Below are 17,024 nucleotides of genomic sequence, written 5' to 3' on the forward strand. Positions count from 1 at the left end.
TAATTAGTATGGAATACCGATCAAAAGGAATTAAGGCGGATTGGGGCGCAAAAGCAGAGGATTTTGGATCCAGAGATAAGTGCAGCCTATCGCCTTACTTATCGTCGCCCAGTCTAGCTAGCCTATGACATACAAGCAGAGACATTCATATAAAGAGTGTCAAGCAGTCACTCGCATTCTAGATTTTCCTCTTCCCCTCTCTTTCCATCATTCTCCTCTTCGACTCCAAACATATAATAATCTTGGACGGGAAACGAAAGGAGACAGTACACCCGACACAAACAGATCAACATGGAGAAGAACGCTTCCGCAACGGGGTCCGTTGACGATTCGAAGGGTACATACCCAGACGTGGCCATTATCGATGCTGCCCAGGAGACCGAACGACCGCTCCAGTCCACCTCGACTGTGCGGGGTCTAACCCTCAAACATATCCAGCTTATCGGTAAGTCGAAAAATGATCTCTGCATCATCCAAGCAGATCACAGCTGACACGTCCAAAGGAATTGGCTCCACGATCGGAACTGGTTTATTCTTGGGATGTGGAAGGAGTCTGATCGCCGCCGGACCTTTGGGGTCGTTGTTGGCTTACATCATCTTCTGTGCCATCTGCTGGGGTGAGTTGTATGCCACCGCTGCACCGACTATCCGCTAATTTTCGAACTTCGTTCAGGTGTGTGCCTCGGTGCCGGAGAGATGGGCTCTTTCAAGCCCGTTCCAGGAGGATTCATCACTTGGGCGGGAGATTACCTCGATAATGGTGAGGGACGAAGCATATCTGTGTTATCAGGAGGAAGCTTTGCTGATATGTACTTCAGCTGCTTCCTTTGCGGTCGGCTGGAACTATTTCTACGCTGGTACCATGTTCGGTTGTGCCGATATTGTCGGTGTTGCCGGTCTTTTCGGCTACTGGCTTCCAGACGTGACTCCCGCAGCTTGGATCACAATGTCGATCGTGATCATCTTCGTCTTGAATGCCTTCCACGTCAAATTTTACGGAGAATCCGAATTCTACTTTGCAAGTCTCAAGATCATCTTGATCGTCATGCTCATCCTTATGGCGTTCATCGTCATGCTCGGAGGTAACCCTCAACACGATCGAATCGGTTTCAGATACTGGAAAGACCCCGGACCATGGGCCGCTTACTACAAGGAAGGCGCCTTTGGCCGATTCCTCGGTTTCTGGAATGTCTTCAAGATCGCCGCTTACTCTGTCGGTGGACCTGAATTTGTGTCGATGTGCGCGGGCGAGACCGTCTGGCCTCGACGAAACATCCCAAAGGCAGTCAAAGGTGTACTCTTCCGATTGACCTTGTTCTTCTTCTTCGGTATCTTGGCCTGTGGTGTGCTCGTCCCCTACAATGACCCTGTCCTCGCCAAAGCGGTCGCTACCGGAGTCGGCGCTGATGCTTCAGCCTACGTGGTCGGAATGAAACGAGTCGGGATCAAGGTTCTTCCCGATGTCTTCAATGCTATGGTCATCACCTCCGCGTTATCTTGCGCAAACGGTTTCGCCTTTGTTGGAAGTCGAGTCGTTCACTCTCTTGCTGTTCGAGGACAAGCACCCAAGATCCTCGCGAAGACTACCAAACATGGTGTACCTATCTACGCCTTGGGTGTCGTGCTTGCTATCTTCTGCTTGTGTTACATGCAAGTCAGTACCAACGCTGCCACCGTATTTGGCTGGTTCATCAACTTGAGTAGTGTTGCTCAACTTCTGAACTATGTGAGTGTACCCCGACATAACGTGTTTGAAGGTGTCCTTGGCTGACTTCTCATCATCTCTGCTTTAGGTCGCTATGACTATCACCACCCTGCGATTCCGAGCGGGATTAAAAGCCCAAGGTATTTCCCGACACGACTTGCCATGGACCACAAAATACACTATCCCGTACAGTTGGGGCTGTCTGGTCATGCTCTCCCTGATTGTCTTGACCCAAGGATGGCCAGTGTTCGTTCACGGCGGATGGGACGTCCAGACCTTCCTCACATGCTATTTCGGTATCGGATTTGTCTTTGTGGCGTACTTCGGCTGGAAGTTATGGCACAAGACCAAGATTGTCAAAACCCACGAAATGGACTTCAAGTCCTTCGTCCCCGAGTTCGATGCTCTTGACGAAGAGTACAGGGCCGCGTGAGTTTCTATGTAAACCTACATAAACACTGTGATATCTTTCGCTGACGATAGTTTTCGCATCATAGCCACAAGGTCCCTACCACCGCCATCGGCAGAGCTTTCGACAGGATGTTCTAGAAAGCGAAATTGCAGGTCCCGCGGCAGAAAAGGCAAAGATCGGCACGCGGAAAGGAATATGGCGAAGATTCTCGGAATTAGCTAGCTATACATTTAGGTTGTTCTAAAGGCATAAGCCATTGAAGTTGTCTCCACAAGCTAGAACTAAGGTGGTAATAGATTTTACATGACTATACTATGTATGCACAACGGTCACAGCGGGTGTTTCGGGAACAAGAGCAGTCGACCATGATCCTCTATCTGCTGATATCTCGACTTCTTACCTGAACGTCCCATAGCTATCTTCTATCGATTGCGATGTAGCCACGCTCTGCTTCGGTCCCGTAGAAGTATCGCTTCGAATTTGACCATTTAACCACTTATTCGTATTATTCCAACTGCCTCTGAGTAGCTTGGAACTTTTCGTTTTCCGTATGATCGGTCCTACGATAGGTGAGCTTCCCAGTTGCTCGCCAACTCGTCCCACATTCAGTGAATTCAGGTTTAGACTAGTCGACCTGGGCAGGGTTAGCGGCAAGGGTATGAGGGAAGGTGATTGCGGGGGAGGAAGATCGATGATTGACGAGGAAGACACCGACGATGAGTCGTCGTCGTCGTCATCTTCATATTCTGATGGGCCGGCTTCTTCATCTATATACACGTTACGGCGGACATCGTCGGATAGTCCCTCATGGAACCCGTCATCGTACTCGGCCTCGCTGAGAGAGAAGTCGTCTGATTGATCGTCGTCGTCTTCGAGATCTGTGTCCTCGTCCAGATGTTGACCCCGCGCCAGCTCATATATACCGTCTTGTGTCTGCAAGGCATATTCTGTGTCGAGTCTGTCTAAGCTCCTTCGTTCCAACTGTCCAGTACCCAGCTCAACACCCGAAGTGAATACATCTACAGCGCCTTGTGAGTTATTCTCGGAAGGATATTCATGAGAAGCTTCCCCGCGAACTGATCGCATGGTACCCCTGGAAAGGCTTCGGCGATGGTGGTGGACGTCAAAACGCACTGAAGATGGTGTGTTGGAGGATTTGAATCGAATGGAAGAAGGAGTCTGGGCTGTACTGGCTGTAGGCAAACGGATAGAGGAGGAGTTGTATGATTTGTACAAGGAGACAGTCTGGGCGGGAGGAGATATGCGAAGTAGCAGCAGATACAGGAACTATTTGTGAATGATGATTAGCTTAATGTTTCACATAACAGGTGGGAACAGCTCACGTATTCAGCCATAGCAAGTATACTCGTCTAGGGCATCAAGATTCCTCCGTCAGCGGTATGCCAGTGCATCGAATGTCAGGCTGCTGAAGCAGATTTGATCAAAGTACTCACCATTATCAGGATTCTGCCATCTGTGAGATTATCGTGCGGTTGATCTTCTGCATCGCCGTCCTTTCCACCACCCTTGCGCATCGAACGCATCAGGACTAGGGTGCATCCTTCCCAGATACAGTTGACCAAACTCAATCCAGTCACCAACATCAAGTAGCCTTTCTTTGTTCTCCATCTTTTGTTCAAGCCTATCCAGATCAGTACCAAGGCCCTTGTGAGGACAAGAAGGGCGAGTCGAATCGATATATCGGATGTATGCTTATACGTGAAGGCCAGATCCAAGGCGGCGAGGAGGATTAAGGGGTATGGTCTGTTCATTCTCACAGCCTGCGGTCTTTGAGCTGAGAAGCTGGTCATCGATGGAGAACGAGCATGTTGTCTTGCGTCACCTCTGACGGGGTTCTGGGTCGTTATACGTGACGGCGTCGGCGCTCCATGATGAATGGTAGATTGGAATCGAGGGTTTGTGGATGGTCCGGCCTCAGATGTCGATGAGACCATCATATCGCGCTGTTATGAATACTCAACTGCTTGAACAAGAGCTTCGCAATCGCACCGACACATGGTATGGAATAATGTTGGCTAGACCACGAAGAGCATCGTCTAGATCGTAAAATGGTCTGTCACGCAATGATGATATAGGCAGAGGAGTTCATATGGTAATTCGGTTGATGTCAACGCGCTCGGTGATGATTTCGAGTCAATTGCGTAAGATAAACAATCCTCATTCCGTTCCTAGAATCTCTTGTTGCACCCAATCGAGGCTTACACAGCATTGACATTCTTGAAGTTGTGCTGCTATGCACAAGCATATATAGCCTGGGACACAGTCCCATCCCCAAGATCCCAAATAGTAGCAGCGGCTGGTCCATGAGGAATGCAACGCTTGGAAGACCGGACATGCCTGCCGCAACCAAGACCAGTGAGTGTTCCAGTCCGGATATGTGTTTTCGTCTGTGCTCACTCCTATACGACAGGACCGCTCGCAAGGTGAGAAGTGTGCACATGGACGCACGCATGGGTCACTGATGGACCGATGGTGCTTTGCTAGGGGTGACGCTTGTCAAGCATGCAAATCCCGTAAAGTCGTGAGTACGACACAATATGATTCCGCTTATGACCAGTAGAAGCTGACATTCAGGCATCATCAGCGATGTCCTGCACAGAAGCCAGCCTGCGCAAATTGCGTGAGGAAGAACAGGGAATGCATTTATCAACCCGTAACACGACGGGATAGAGCCCCTTTGTCTCGATCCGAGTCGAACGAGCAGGCTCACCCGCCGATCCCGCATCACTCGTTCTCCTACGACCCGTTTCCCCAGTCTGGCGAATCCTCAAGTTCGAATAATGCGCCTTCGGGTTCGTCTTTCACCGCACCCTCTCAGAACTCGTATAGCCTAGACCCTTCCCTGCTACTTGCACCACCACAGCCGGCCATGACCCCCAATGAGGACAATTGGATGCAGGGTATGGTGGGACTATTACCTCCTATGATGGGGAGTCTTCAGGATCTACCTGCACCATGGGATAGTGTCGATATCACAGCTCTCCTAGGAGGTCAGCTGGCAGGAAACATGCAGGACATCAACCAAAAGGAGCTTAGTGAGATCGAGCGAGATCATCTGTAAGTTCCACTCCTTCACCTCCAAACCTCTATGGCGGAGCGCGTATAGGATACTGATATCGCAAGCAGACTGTTGCTATACTTCACAGGCCAGCGTCTCATGGGGGTCGACATGCATATATCCTCATTCTACAAGAGGCTGCAGTCGACTGAGCCGCTCGAACGACCCCACCCCTGTCTCTTGAACGCCATCGTTAGTTGTTTCACCCCACGAGCAAAAAGGTTAGCTGATCTCGTTCTCCCTCCCCAGTATCTCATGACCTGTCGTCAATCACCGCTAGAGTCCCTACGCAAGCAGGAAAAGACATTCTTTACCAGAGCAAAACAGCTCATTGACGAAGCGCTAGCCTCTGAACACTCCATTTTCGACGCAATTCGCGCGGGGACCATGGTAGTAACTTATTTGTTCGGATTGAATCGCCAGCGAGAGGTGAGCCGGAGTAATTCATGTCCAGGGGCTCAGTCTGACGTATATGCAAACAGGGGTGGGCTATAATGGGTCAAACGATCGGGTACGTGAGATGCTGATTTGACGCATGATACAGCTAATGTCCAGTGTAGACTCGCTGTCGCCGTGGGCTTGGATCGGATCGAGTCATCCGTTGATCTGGATAACATCACGAAGATGACCGCGGCCGAAACTTACCTCCCTAGAGCTACGACTCACGTCGAGCTCGCAGACCGCATCTACGCCTTGTAAGCGATTTTACACACAGACCCTCATCCCATCATAACGGGTTTGAGAGCTGATTGGCCTGGCGCGAAACTCAGCTGGACATTATACCTGGTTCATAAGTGTGTATGTGTCGGCTTTGAGCTGTCATCCGGATTCGATCTTGGTCGGATAACAACCCCTTTGCCTCGACCGTGGGAGGAGTATGAAACTGTGAGCATATCTACCCTGGATCACAACAAGTCCGATAGCTCATGGCATGGATCCAGGCGGACAGTCATTTGTCAACTTGCGATCGTCGCATAACCGATATATTTGATTCGACATCGACTTTTCATTCGTGCGATGAAAAGCATATTCCAGAATTGTGTGTACAATCCTGGCCTGTTCTTTGTTCGATACTAACGATCACGCAGTGGATATTTGCTATGCGCAGCAGAATTGATGCACCAGGTTTCCCTTCGGCCGAAGGAGCGGGCTGAGCAAGAACGGCTGGAAAGCTCTCTGAAGATGCTCAACTCCAACATACCTCCGGAACTGAAGAAGACTGAGAAAGATGAAGAGGGTAGACCGACCATCAGGTCCGATACCGCTACTTTGGTGAGTCGAACCTTATTACCAAATGCAATGTGACTGACGTGCTGCATGTAGCAACTCATCACGCTATGTACCGAGATGTTCTTGTATTCCCTTGATCGATCTCTAGGCAGACCGGATCCGAGAGCACTAGAAGTAGCGAGGCGGATACTAGGTATATTGCATCTACTGAAGGATTCCGTACGTAGAATATCCTGTTGGACCGATAAGTGAATCCTTCAGAAACTACAACTGACTTGTTGTGTCAGGGTATTGGTGACATCAATGTTTTCGCTATCATGTAAGTGTCCTATCTGAAGGGGACGTTCGGGGCGGTCATGACTACGGACGAGTGCTAACATCAATCATTCAACTCAGCATATGGGTTCGGGTCGCTTGCCTTCTAGTATGGGAGAGTAAGCGCTTAGAAGCTGCCGGGGATGCGTTCAGTGAGTGGTTTGACCGAGCTCTATCTGGGAATGACTTCGAGTGCTAATGCTATAGTACAGCTGCTGCATCCTATGAGAAGGACGTGCAATTCATTTGTAATACTCTGCAAAATATGTCACATATCAAATTAGCGTGAGTACGCAGAGAGGTTCGCTTTCCTGTATGTGGAACAAAAATGATCCTTATGCTCACATTATCCTTCGTAGTGCATCCTGTCTTGAAGCTATCCAGAGTCTATGGGCGGCCGACGTCAGTATATTCACATCACCAAACGGCTTGCCTGAAATCTAAGACGGGCCACTGAGTGGAGGGGAACAGCGATGCGTTCAGGACCATCGACCTGAACTTCAGCGCATAGATAGTGCTCGTACACATACACTCTGACTCCTGCTGAAGACTTGTAGCACACACGCCCTCATTCGACCTCATGGACACGACTTTCTGTGTAATCGGGTCAATGTGCCTGCTGTAATTCCAGACTTTGGTCAAGGATGTAATGTCACCAAAAATATCTGCACCGTTTGTTTGACAGACACAGACACAGACAACGGGCTCACTTTGGCTATTGATCGGTTAGATACCTCGGTGATGCATTTCTCTGATTCTGATGTCGATCTATGGCTTTGCATCGTATGGAAAATTGAGACAAGTCCAGCATTTCGGACGGCGAAACCTCGCACCACGCTGAACATTATTCTTACTTCTGATTTGTAACTCAATGGTACTGTATTCTATGGTTCTCTCCTGATGTGCCTCTTAAGTTTCTTCGTGGAGACTTTTCGGGAGGTAGATTTTAAGTCCTTCAAAATAATCTTCGGCCAAATGCCAATCCAGGATGGATGAAGGCGTAAAGGTATACGAAGATGAACTGATAAACATATTAGTCTATGCAAGAGATTTGATCATAAGTTGAGGCCTTTGACACTCACCATCAGAGCACCATCTAGACCTAGGAAGAGGGGCTCGTTAGTAGCGATAGGCCCCTCCCACCCATTGGATAGCTCGACGGATCGATAAAAAGATCTATCGAAACGCGTTGAGTTTTCAGCTTGCCGTTCCCTGAATCACTGAGTAAGGTCTCAGACTTACCTGATGACGATGAGCAATGTACCCGCGCTGATCAAGCCCACCATCAGGTTGATCTGTCTCTCGGACAACCGATGAGCTGTTACATTGACAGGGGCATTGTCGTTACCGTGCAAGGTATTGAGAGGCGAGGTAGAGCTATTGGTCCGACTTTTATCCTTTTGCCATCTTGAGGATGGTAATTGTTCCATGGCTGTACCCGACGAGTCCACGCCCTCGTTGAAGGAAGCATTCTCGGTGTTGTTGACGGTGTTTCTGTTGTTGCGCTTGGTGTGATTTCTCTTTCTGTAGAAACGAGCAAATGGATTGTATTGCTTCTTAGCTGGAGAGAAATGTTTTCTACGCCATAACCATTCGCAGAAAAGGGCGATGAAAAGCACAGTGACCACGACTGAGCGATACGTAGAGTCAATGAAAAAGCGCAACAGCGGTCAGCCATGATGATTATGCGTTCGATCCGGGCGATCCAGATGGAATGAAGGATCGCTCACGCTGTACGACTACACCACCAGTCATGATGTATGCTCCCGTATTCGCACCTTGCGAATCACCTGCTGTGCCTGCGATTCCACCTCCGGCAGCCTGGATGACGAGACAAACGATGTCGGCAATAACGAAGATTGTCGAGGATGATTGAGTATGTAAAGAGCTATACTCTGGTCTACAAATCGTGACGCCCTCGAGATTAGTCTGGACTTTCGTTTCCCCCAAGACAAGTAAGGACTCACCCTGCATTCTCGATAATTCTGCAGATCGAAACCACATGATGTGAATCAGCTTTTCTGTCGCGTCCGCAGATGAGAAATTGAGAGGGTGAATACTCACCTGCCAAATAGAAGGTAATTGGCCGCCGAGAAGAAAGTCGGCGCAATGACGAGACAACAAATCCTGGAGATACGTTGTGGTCATATCAGTATCAGCTTCACAAGTCGAGAAAAGACAAGCAGGTGAGGTGCATCACCTTGACCCGTACGGAAAGAAGGGATTTTTCACTCACTGCATGATGAAAGCGCCGAATTGCGAATACCAATAGCCGCCTTCATTGATATCCCAATACCACGAATAGATGCTCCACAATCTCCCGCCCCACTGTGCGAGACAACAGGGTCAACCCATGTTCCGTTGTTTGGAATACGATCATCAGATGCTCACTCCGACACACTCGACTGGTAGCAGTGACAGCGTTTCAGCTTCACGATGTAACAGACATGAATCTTCTCACGAGCGGAGGATGAGCAGCTGCGACTCACTGGCTGTACCTGCTACCAAAGTAGGTATAGTCCACCAACATTTCCAGTAGATACTCAAGAGCAATTGCGCAGCTGAGGTCATTCCAGCAATCGATCACATCCATTAGTCTGAGAGGTATTTGTATCGGCAGAAGGAGACTCACCAAAGCCAACGCAGAACAGGACAAGGAATCTACGCATGTCTCAGCATGTCGGTCGGATAGATACTACAGTGACCATCGCACTTACCCTTGTGTGGCCGATTGAGCAGGCTCATACCCGTAGCTCGAATACGATACTTGACCAGTGATCAAATTGGCAGACCCATTGACGGTATTGCACGGGAATGGGATCGGAGCATAACTGTCGTTTGAGTATATGTAGCCTGGGCACGCGATCGTATATTCAGCGTGAGAAGCTCGTTTCGATGAATCTCCACCATGTCAGATCAACGTCTTGGTGACGTGAGTTACTTACAGCTCATGATTGTGTTAAGACCTCGAGGTCAGTGAGTTGATTCAATTGTCCACTCGTCCGATTGTAGATGGCTTTAGCCGTTCAAGGGTGAGTATGTCTCGTCTAAGCTGGTCGTCTCGGAGAGGTTCTTCTTATACGTCGTACAATCTCGGTCAAGCATCTCATACATGTCGACAAACTCGTCCGTCATCTTGCAAGGCGGTGTCAGTCGAGTCACTTCACCGAGTCAGAAGCTCTGCGATAATCACATGTGTGCCTGAGAGATGAGATACTTCGGTCTCACACATATCAATTGAGATCTCACTGATGAATGTGAAAGCTGATCGATTCTTCACAATTAGGAGGTCGCGATTGTCATGACCCGTCCGTGTGTAAACAGATTTTGTACGTAATTTTGACCGAATTCACGGATTTTGGCTTTTTCGGTGTCCGAGTTTATTTCGGTCATGCCACGCGATCACAACGTGACCTCTTTCTGCTGGCTTGATCTAAGCCTGGCAGCTTGGACGCTATTCCCAATGATGAAAGCATTCACGACACGGTCGGCCGATTCGGAGTGCAGGACACTTTGCTTCGAGTCACCTTCGTATGCGTATGCAATGAAGCCCATACATTCATGTGCCTCAATCTCTTGAATTTCCATATTCCACTCTACAAGCATCGCATACGCCTGTCATTTGGGAAGATTCAGCCCTTACAAGCATTAAATGTCCCGTAAGAACATAGTCCAGCTGTTTCAAGCGGAAATTAGCATTACTCTTGGGTTTCACCGTTGTTACACCTCGAGGGATCTCACAGGCGATCAACTCACTCTGTGTCCCACCAGTTCTGTTCGGCACTGGGCAAGAGAGTAAAATCGCCTAACGGTTGGATCGATGTTTGACTTGGCATCACACCGAAATTCTGACCATCCTCCCGAACGAAAGGCTGCGATATACCGGTGTCTGACGCATCGACTTGCTGGGGCACAGGACGACCAAGCATTACATTTTCCGTCTCTTTTGCTTTAGTATTCACATCCTGAAGGATCTCTTCGATGTTGTCGAAGCTCGCAGGCGGGTTATCGATGACCTGTGTAAAAGGGAATGAAGCATGAGCATAGTAAGCTCTTCAAGTCAGATCATACCTCCGCCTACACACCTTGATCATTTCATTTGCTATACAAACTCCCTTTGCGGAAACATGTATATGCAGCGGAAAATTGGATTGATACGATTTCAGAAAAGCAGCAGAGGATTCGGAGAGTTCCTGACGCATCTGATGGGCTGAAGACCGATCATAAAGCGCATTAAGCAGTAAGATCGGTAAAGCCGTTATGTGATGCTGAAACATGAAGACCGCACTCTTCACAATTGCTAGACAAAGGTAGCCCAAAGTCATCAACAAAACGATCTTGGCTATAGTCGGGGAAGGATTGAAGAGGACGCACAATGACCTGAGCTATCTAACAACAACCTTCTGTGCGTCTTGGCAATCTGTCTAGCAGCAGCAATGACAGTAATCCTAGAATGCTCGTAACGATGATCTTGGTATCCCCTTATGAAGAAGGGCCGATGCAGTCGCAGAAATCGCTGTTGATACGAACTATGAAAGGCCTTTCAGAGGTGCCCTGCGGATGCCATATGTGACCTCACCTATATGTGAGAGCAAAGGCATCTGTTTCGTACTGATTCAGTCCGTCATCCGCTTTGAGAGCTAGAAAGTCCGTAAATCCATCCCGAAGGACTTGACTTCGTTCCATCACCATCGAATAGGGCACGTCGTCTAACTTTTCCAGTACATTCACGATCTTACGCCATTCCTGCGAGATCAGATTTTGGTGTAATGTCCAGATAAAATCGGTTCTGCGATAATCGCATCAGAAACAGCTCATTCCTCGGCTAAGTGGTTTGAATCATGTACGTACTTGTCAGTCCGTGAACACGGTAAAGCTTCCGAGGTCAAGGATTCTTCTGAATAATTGACTGGAGGCGGTGTCAAGAAGGAATCTGCGACACCCGGCGATGAGCGAATGGTACACGCTCGATCAAGAATGTGAGGTGTACATACCATCTGGAAAAGAATATGGAAACAGAGTTCGAGTAATGTCTGACGAGTTGATGATGGTGTAAGTATCAAACAGAAGCAAGTCGTGGAATGCGCGCCGTATCACCTGCGCGCTGTAAACAGGTCGAGAGGGCGGTAAGGCTGGATCTTGCATCTTGACAATTTCCGCTATCGACGGATCGAGGTGCAGTTCCAAGCCTTTGCATATTCTGAATATTCGATCAGCAAAGTAGATGGCGAGACAGTATAGCTTGAACTTACCCAACCGCAATGTCAAACCATAGACAGCAGGACCAGTCAGGCGGCGGACCATACAGTCGACCGGTATGATAACAGCCTTGCATGCTGTGATCTCATTAGCGTAATCTCACTGGTACCCAGTGTCACCTACTTCAGATAGATAGCTACAAGTAATGTTTGTAGTACTCGGATTTGCGGTCTGAATAGCCATCCCGCACAATTCAAGGCCATCTCCAGAGCGTCATACAGCCTAAAGGCGAGGTCCACGGTTGAAGCCTTTGTCAGACCGATACTGATTGCCGCGCTTGAATTTAACCTCGTGTCATTTTCCGCCAAAAAATGGCATGTAACCCTGTGATATATGTATCAGCTTAGCCTGGTAGTCCTTTGACAACCCTGGGAAAAGGCTCCGCCAACCATAAGATGCAAACCACCTGAGCCAGCCAAGCTGGATCGACCGAAGATTGGAGATTTAACGATTTTAGCTGAACAAATCTGTCCATCTCGCTCATGAATACCGATCTCATGATGTGCATACCTGCATGATCTGTCAGTCGTCATCGCCGGGTCTTGGAGAGGTCCCGCACACACCAATGATTTGTAATTCTAAAAAGTAGAAATCCAGAATATAATCCATCTGAGCCTGATTCGGCAAAGTCTCCAATATCGAATGCATCTCGCGATGCCATCGGGCCGATCGTCGATAAGTACTGGTAAGCACGATATTGGGCCATATCTCTGGCGCTGTCGTGCGACTTTGGATCGTCTCTTGCTCATAGTGATTCTGATAGATAGGTGAAGGGCCATGATTCGGTTTCGTCCTCGAGGCGACGAGCACACCGTGCGCACGCTCTTCTGTCGCCGCCCGGACCGACGTGTCGTTTTCACTTCTACCGTTTGTCAATTTCGATTGAGCAGTTGCTGCCGGGGATAGGTGAGAGTGTAACGTATGAGTGGTCAGGGCCGCTTCAATTCTTTCGAGTCTATCCTGGATAGCCTTAAATTCTTGATTGCTGGATGAAGGGTGTGTCTGTATAGGTTCGTAGCCTTCTTCGTAATGGCATGAACCACCTTCTCCCCTTGTTATACAAGACGAGCATGGCAGTGTCTTATCGCATTTGGTCTTCCTTCTTTTACTAAGGTGAGAAGATGTCAGTCATTACCATCCTAACTCCGACTCTAATATGGAGCAGTGCAGATTTACCAATTCAAGCATGTGAGCTAAATATACACGAGCATCAGCTGACAGTGATGGTGTGCCCAGCGTAAAGGGTCTCACGCCTAATGGCGGGACACACCTTTGCTCTCGGTCGCTTGATCTTTCTCCTCTCCTCAGGCTGATCCTCCTCTTCTGATCGAGCAGTTGCACTACTGGTCGATGTATACATTTTCGCGAATGGGCATCGGCGGTTCGGACGGATCAACTTGTCAATCAAAAGGCGAGGATGTACTTCTCACGTGGCCCACGCCGAGGTCAGTTTCTCTGAATCTGTACGTGAAGAGGAGCGGTCGGCCTGTCTAATCAGCTAGGCATTATCAAAGATGCATTCAGAAATGAGAGACAGGTGAAAGAACGATATGCTCGGCTTCGGACACAGGAGGACAAGGCGTGTGGAGGTGAATGTTTGCGCGTTGAGGTGGAGCGGATTCCCCCGCGGCTGAGTCCGTTCGATCACACTCAATGGCTCCGGGCCAGTGCGTTGGTAGCTGAATGATCCATCATGCCTCACAATATGCATCTGGACTCAATTATCATATAAAAGATGTAAGAACGATGTGAGAAGTCACCTGAGCATATCAGAAAGGCTGGCAACACAGAGCGCTTTACATAAAAAATTTCACTCATCATGTCAGCCGATACTTCTACTCCCACATCAACCTTGAATTCGCCACGAGACCTCTCTGCCGACGTCGAAAAAACGCCCAACCCTCCGCCGACAGCTCCGGGAGCAGATATACCAGATGGAGGACTGAGGGCATGGCTTTGCGTACTTGGTGCATGGCTGACCAGTGAGTTTGATCGAGCCTACCATGCTGTCAAAGTCAACTCACGAAGATATGTCAAATGAATGGCTTCAGTGTTCGCTACCTTTGGGTATGCCAATTCTTTCGGTGTCTTCCAGTCATACTACATTGTCGAATATCCCGAAGTTACCGCGTCCGATATATCATGGATTGGATCGGTTCAGCTGTTCTTCCAATTTGCCTTCGGTGCTGTGACTGGCCCATTGTACGATAAAGGCTATTTCTACTACATGATGTATTCCGGCACGGCCCTCTACGTCGTTTGGTAAGTCCATCTTTTCGCTGATACGTGACTGGCTTGACTTGGCCTAACTGACGGTCTTGATGCACATTAGCATCTTCATGACTTCTCTGTGTAAGAGATTTTGGCAAACAATTTTAGCTCAGGCTTTAGGACTCGGAATCGGCATCGGTATCATCCTCCTACCTTCTTTCTCGATTATGTCACAATATTTCCAGAAGAAAAGGGCTTTAGCCATGGGGATAGCCGTCACTGGCTCTTCGACAGGCGCCATCGTGTTACCGATCATGTTGAATCGACTATTACGAACTCACAGCTTCGAAAGATCCGTCCAATATACCGGCTTTCTCCTGATGGGGTGCTTGATTATCGCCTGCCTATGTTTCAAGACGCGTGTCCCGCCCAAGATATATGTCACTAGACCTTCGCCGAAAGCTTTGTTCGCCGACTTGCCGTTCTGCTTGGTCATTGCTGGCTTCTTCTGCATCACCTGGGGACAATTCTTTCCCATCTACTATCTTCAGGTGAGTTTTCGATCTCGAGGCCGACTTTGCTGAGGACGTGGGACGCTAAGATCTCTTGGGAACGCAGGTCTACGGAGAAAAACATGGACTACCCGAAAATCTCACTCAGTATACCTTGGCGATACTCAACGCGGCTTCGATCTTCGGTCGAATCATTCCTAATCATCTTGCCGACAAATTTGGATCACTTAACATGATAACGGTCTGCTCTTTCTTCACCGGCGCAATGGTCTTCACGATCTTCGGAGCAGGCTCGGTCGGGGGACTGATTGTTGTAGCCATGCTATACGGGTTCTTCTCCGGAGCATATGTCTCCCTCATGGTTCCGGCCTGCTTAGCCTTTGCGAAGAATATGAACGAAGTCGGTGTTAGAACTGGATGGGGAATGGTGATCTTCTCCTTCGCGGCGTTGTCGGGATCACCCATCCAAGGTGCCTTACTTGACAAATACGGCTTTCACGCACCGACAATCTGGGCAGGTGTGACGGTCTTAGTCGGCTCGATGTTGATGTTTGCGGGTACAAGGTTGCAGTCGAAACGGAAAGGTAGTTGGAAAGTATAACTCAAGATAGCCGTACTAGCAGCTCCCGTATTCACAAGTTGGTAACCCTCAGAAGCCCTATATGACAGAAATGCGCCATGATCATGAATTCACGATATATCCCCTGTCATGCATAGATTCCACTCAAGTGCATACTTTCAACGAAGTGACTTCGACTTGTGGCCGGACTAGCCTGGTGACATCGTTTCAAGCTTTTCCCTCGACCTTCACCGCTGCTGCGGGGAGCAGACGGGACCCGGTGCTTTCCGGATCGGCTTTCAGAAAGCACAAAAATCGCATTTTGAAAAACCCCACAGAGTATATAGACGTCTTTTCAGAGGCAGACTTTCATCTACGGCCATAGAATCCAGAAAGCACCGGGTCCCGTCTGCTCCCCGCAGTTAAGTTGGATATCGCTCGGTTAGTACCAAGGTGGGGGACCACTTGGGAATCCCGGGTGCTGTAGTTTTTGCATTTTTTCTTGCCATCGAGTTCATCTTCCCAAACAGACCATCAAGAAGACGTAGGATAACTCTTTCTTTTCTTTTTTGGAGATCCGCGACTGTGAGGATCGACAAGATGCAGTAACTCAGGGCACAGAGTGTGTGTGTGTGTGTGTGTGTGTGCTCGAGCCTTTATGTTTCGTTGGCGAAAATTGTCCGCTCATGATGGTACCTGATCATAAATTTCTCCGAAGAATTGGTCGTTGCTACCGGTCAACGTCCTCGACACATTCAACAGATGCCAGGTGTGACATATCGGATCCCATCATGGAAGCCCTACGAGTCATGGTACTCAAAACGGAAGTATATCGCCGTATAGCCATTTCTGCTGAACAGTCCTTCCAACATCCGCATCCCTCTTGCCCTCAATGACCGAGACGACAAACGCCCCACTCCCAGCGGGATCTCCCGCACCTAGCTTTTTAAGGGTCTCTGTATCACCTCCAAGTCCGGTGGCAACAAATCCAGGATTGACGGTCCATACTTTAACGCCATCCTCCTTGAGGATTCGGTGCCAGTCCCGCATGATCATGTTGAGCGCTACCTTCGAAGACTTGTATGCTGGGAGTTCCCTTTGAAACGGTTTAGGCCATCCCTTGGCAGGTGATTTGTTTAACATGAAATCTGGATTGGCAGATAATTTGAACGATGCCGTTCCGCTGGTCAGGAACAGTAATCTGGGATCATCCGATTTTAGGAGTAATGGTATGAATGCGGTGGTCAGGATTTGTGGTCCCGCCACGTTGGTAGTGAATGTTCGGTCGAAGATCTGTCTAGTGGTCAGACCTTCATTTGGTCCGAATACGTCAAGCTCAACACCTGAAGGACGGTCAATCAGCTGAGGCTTCATGCAAGCCAGATCCGACGCAGACCAGCTTACCTGCATTGTTGATCAAAACATCCAAACGATCTGTGATTGATGAAATCATTTCAAAAGCCTTTGAGATCGATTCATCCGATTCGAGATCAACCACGATATGTGAGATGGAGGAAGTGGTGCCTGAATACTCTGTGATAAGCGTCTCGATGGCTTTTCTGGCCTTCTCTTCGGACCTTGCTCCGAGTAGGACATGGTAAGACGTGTCGGAAGCGAGCAGGTGGCGGACGGTTTGGTACCCTATACCGGTGTTGGCACCGGTGATAAGCACAATCGTCTTTCCTCTTGACATTGTATAGCTCTTCAACCTGCTGGAAGTTGTTTCGCAACCGGTCGGATGA

At 48.9% G+C, this 17,024-nt stretch overlaps 7 protein-coding genes and 1 non-coding gene across 8 annotated transcripts; 4 read left to right on the top strand and 4 right to left on the bottom strand.

Moving 5' to 3' along the window:
- Positions 1 to 291: 291 nt before the first annotated feature.
- Positions 292 to 2,138, top strand: I303_104472 (uncharacterized protein; the record flags this gene model as incomplete). Its single annotated transcript, XM_018407848.1, has 5 exons — positions 292 to 445; positions 504 to 617; positions 674 to 760; positions 819 to 1,726; positions 1,794 to 2,138. The coding sequence occupies 5 exons, from the start codon at positions 292 to 294 to the stop codon at positions 2,136 to 2,138; spliced, it is 1,608 nt and encodes a 535-aa protein (XP_018263059.1).
- A 375-nt stretch (positions 2,139 to 2,513) lies between these two features.
- I303_104473 (uncharacterized protein) lies at positions 2,514 to 4,072 on the bottom strand (the record flags this gene model as incomplete). The annotated part of the gene is made up of 3 exons (XM_018407847.1): positions 2,514 to 3,404; positions 3,461 to 3,487; positions 3,572 to 4,072. The coding sequence occupies 3 exons, from the start codon at positions 4,070 to 4,072 to the stop codon at positions 2,514 to 2,516; spliced, it is 1,419 nt and encodes a 472-aa protein (XP_018263058.1).
- A 399-nt stretch (positions 4,073 to 4,471) lies between these two features.
- I303_104474 (uncharacterized protein) lies at positions 4,472 to 7,185 on the top strand (the record flags this gene model as incomplete). The annotated part of the gene is made up of 16 exons (XM_018407846.1): positions 4,472 to 4,493; positions 4,549 to 4,561; positions 4,623 to 4,659; positions 4,723 to 5,195; positions 5,265 to 5,388; positions 5,446 to 5,625; positions 5,679 to 5,707; positions 5,757 to 5,891; positions 5,967 to 6,081; positions 6,138 to 6,235; positions 6,285 to 6,468; positions 6,520 to 6,645; positions 6,714 to 6,745; positions 6,823 to 6,893; positions 6,954 to 7,026; positions 7,101 to 7,185. The coding sequence occupies 16 exons, from the start codon at positions 4,472 to 4,474 to the stop codon at positions 7,183 to 7,185; spliced, it is 1,797 nt and encodes a 598-aa protein (XP_018263057.1).
- A 511-nt stretch (positions 7,186 to 7,696) lies between these two features.
- I303_104475 (uncharacterized protein) lies at positions 7,697 to 9,693 on the bottom strand (the record flags this gene model as incomplete). Its single annotated transcript, XM_018407845.1, has 12 exons — positions 7,697 to 7,762; positions 7,824 to 7,917; positions 7,984 to 8,371; positions 8,472 to 8,641; positions 8,709 to 8,726; positions 8,806 to 8,868; positions 8,978 to 9,069; positions 9,133 to 9,146; positions 9,231 to 9,302; positions 9,374 to 9,402; positions 9,459 to 9,594; positions 9,687 to 9,693. 12 exons carry the CDS (start codon positions 9,691 to 9,693, stop codon positions 7,697 to 7,699), a joined length of 1,149 nt encoding a protein of 382 aa, XP_018263056.1.
- A 696-nt stretch (positions 9,694 to 10,389) lies between these two features.
- Positions 10,390 to 13,360, bottom strand: I303_104476 (uncharacterized protein; the record flags this gene model as incomplete). Its single annotated transcript, XM_018407844.1, has 13 exons — positions 10,390 to 10,417; positions 10,498 to 10,757; positions 10,827 to 11,041; positions 11,116 to 11,270; positions 11,321 to 11,530; positions 11,593 to 11,674; positions 11,736 to 11,941; positions 11,994 to 12,077; positions 12,124 to 12,324; positions 12,390 to 12,510; positions 12,564 to 13,108; positions 13,177 to 13,193; positions 13,271 to 13,360. The coding sequence occupies 13 exons, from the start codon at positions 13,358 to 13,360 to the stop codon at positions 10,390 to 10,392; spliced, it is 2,214 nt and encodes a 737-aa protein (XP_018263055.1).
- Positions 13,361 to 13,819: 459 nt separating this feature from the next.
- I303_104477 (uncharacterized protein) lies at positions 13,820 to 15,324 on the top strand (the record flags this gene model as incomplete). The annotated part of the gene is made up of 4 exons (XM_018407843.1): positions 13,820 to 13,982; positions 14,052 to 14,262; positions 14,333 to 14,762; positions 14,830 to 15,324. The coding sequence occupies 4 exons, from the start codon at positions 13,820 to 13,822 to the stop codon at positions 15,322 to 15,324; spliced, it is 1,299 nt and encodes a 432-aa protein (XP_018263054.1).
- Positions 15,325 to 15,656: 332 nt separating this feature from the next.
- On the top strand, positions 15,657 to 15,771 carry I303_104478. The gene has a single exon (XR_001936509.2). It is a non-coding gene; the product is annotated as a 5S ribosomal RNA (ribosomal RNA).
- Positions 15,772 to 16,098: 327 nt separating this feature from the next.
- On the bottom strand, positions 16,099 to 16,975 carry I303_104479 (uncharacterized protein; the record flags this gene model as incomplete). Its single annotated transcript, XM_018407842.1, has 2 exons — positions 16,099 to 16,625; positions 16,687 to 16,975. 2 exons carry the CDS (start codon positions 16,973 to 16,975, stop codon positions 16,099 to 16,101), a joined length of 816 nt encoding a protein of 271 aa, XP_018263053.1.
- Between the last annotated feature and the right edge of the window lie 49 nt (positions 16,976 to 17,024).

Source organism: Kwoniella dejecticola, chromosome 5, assembly GCF_000512565.2.
Source record: "Kwoniella dejecticola CBS 10117 chromosome 5, complete sequence".
Lineage (NCBI taxonomy): Eukaryota > Fungi > Basidiomycota > Tremellomycetes > Tremellales > Cryptococcaceae > Kwoniella > Kwoniella dejecticola.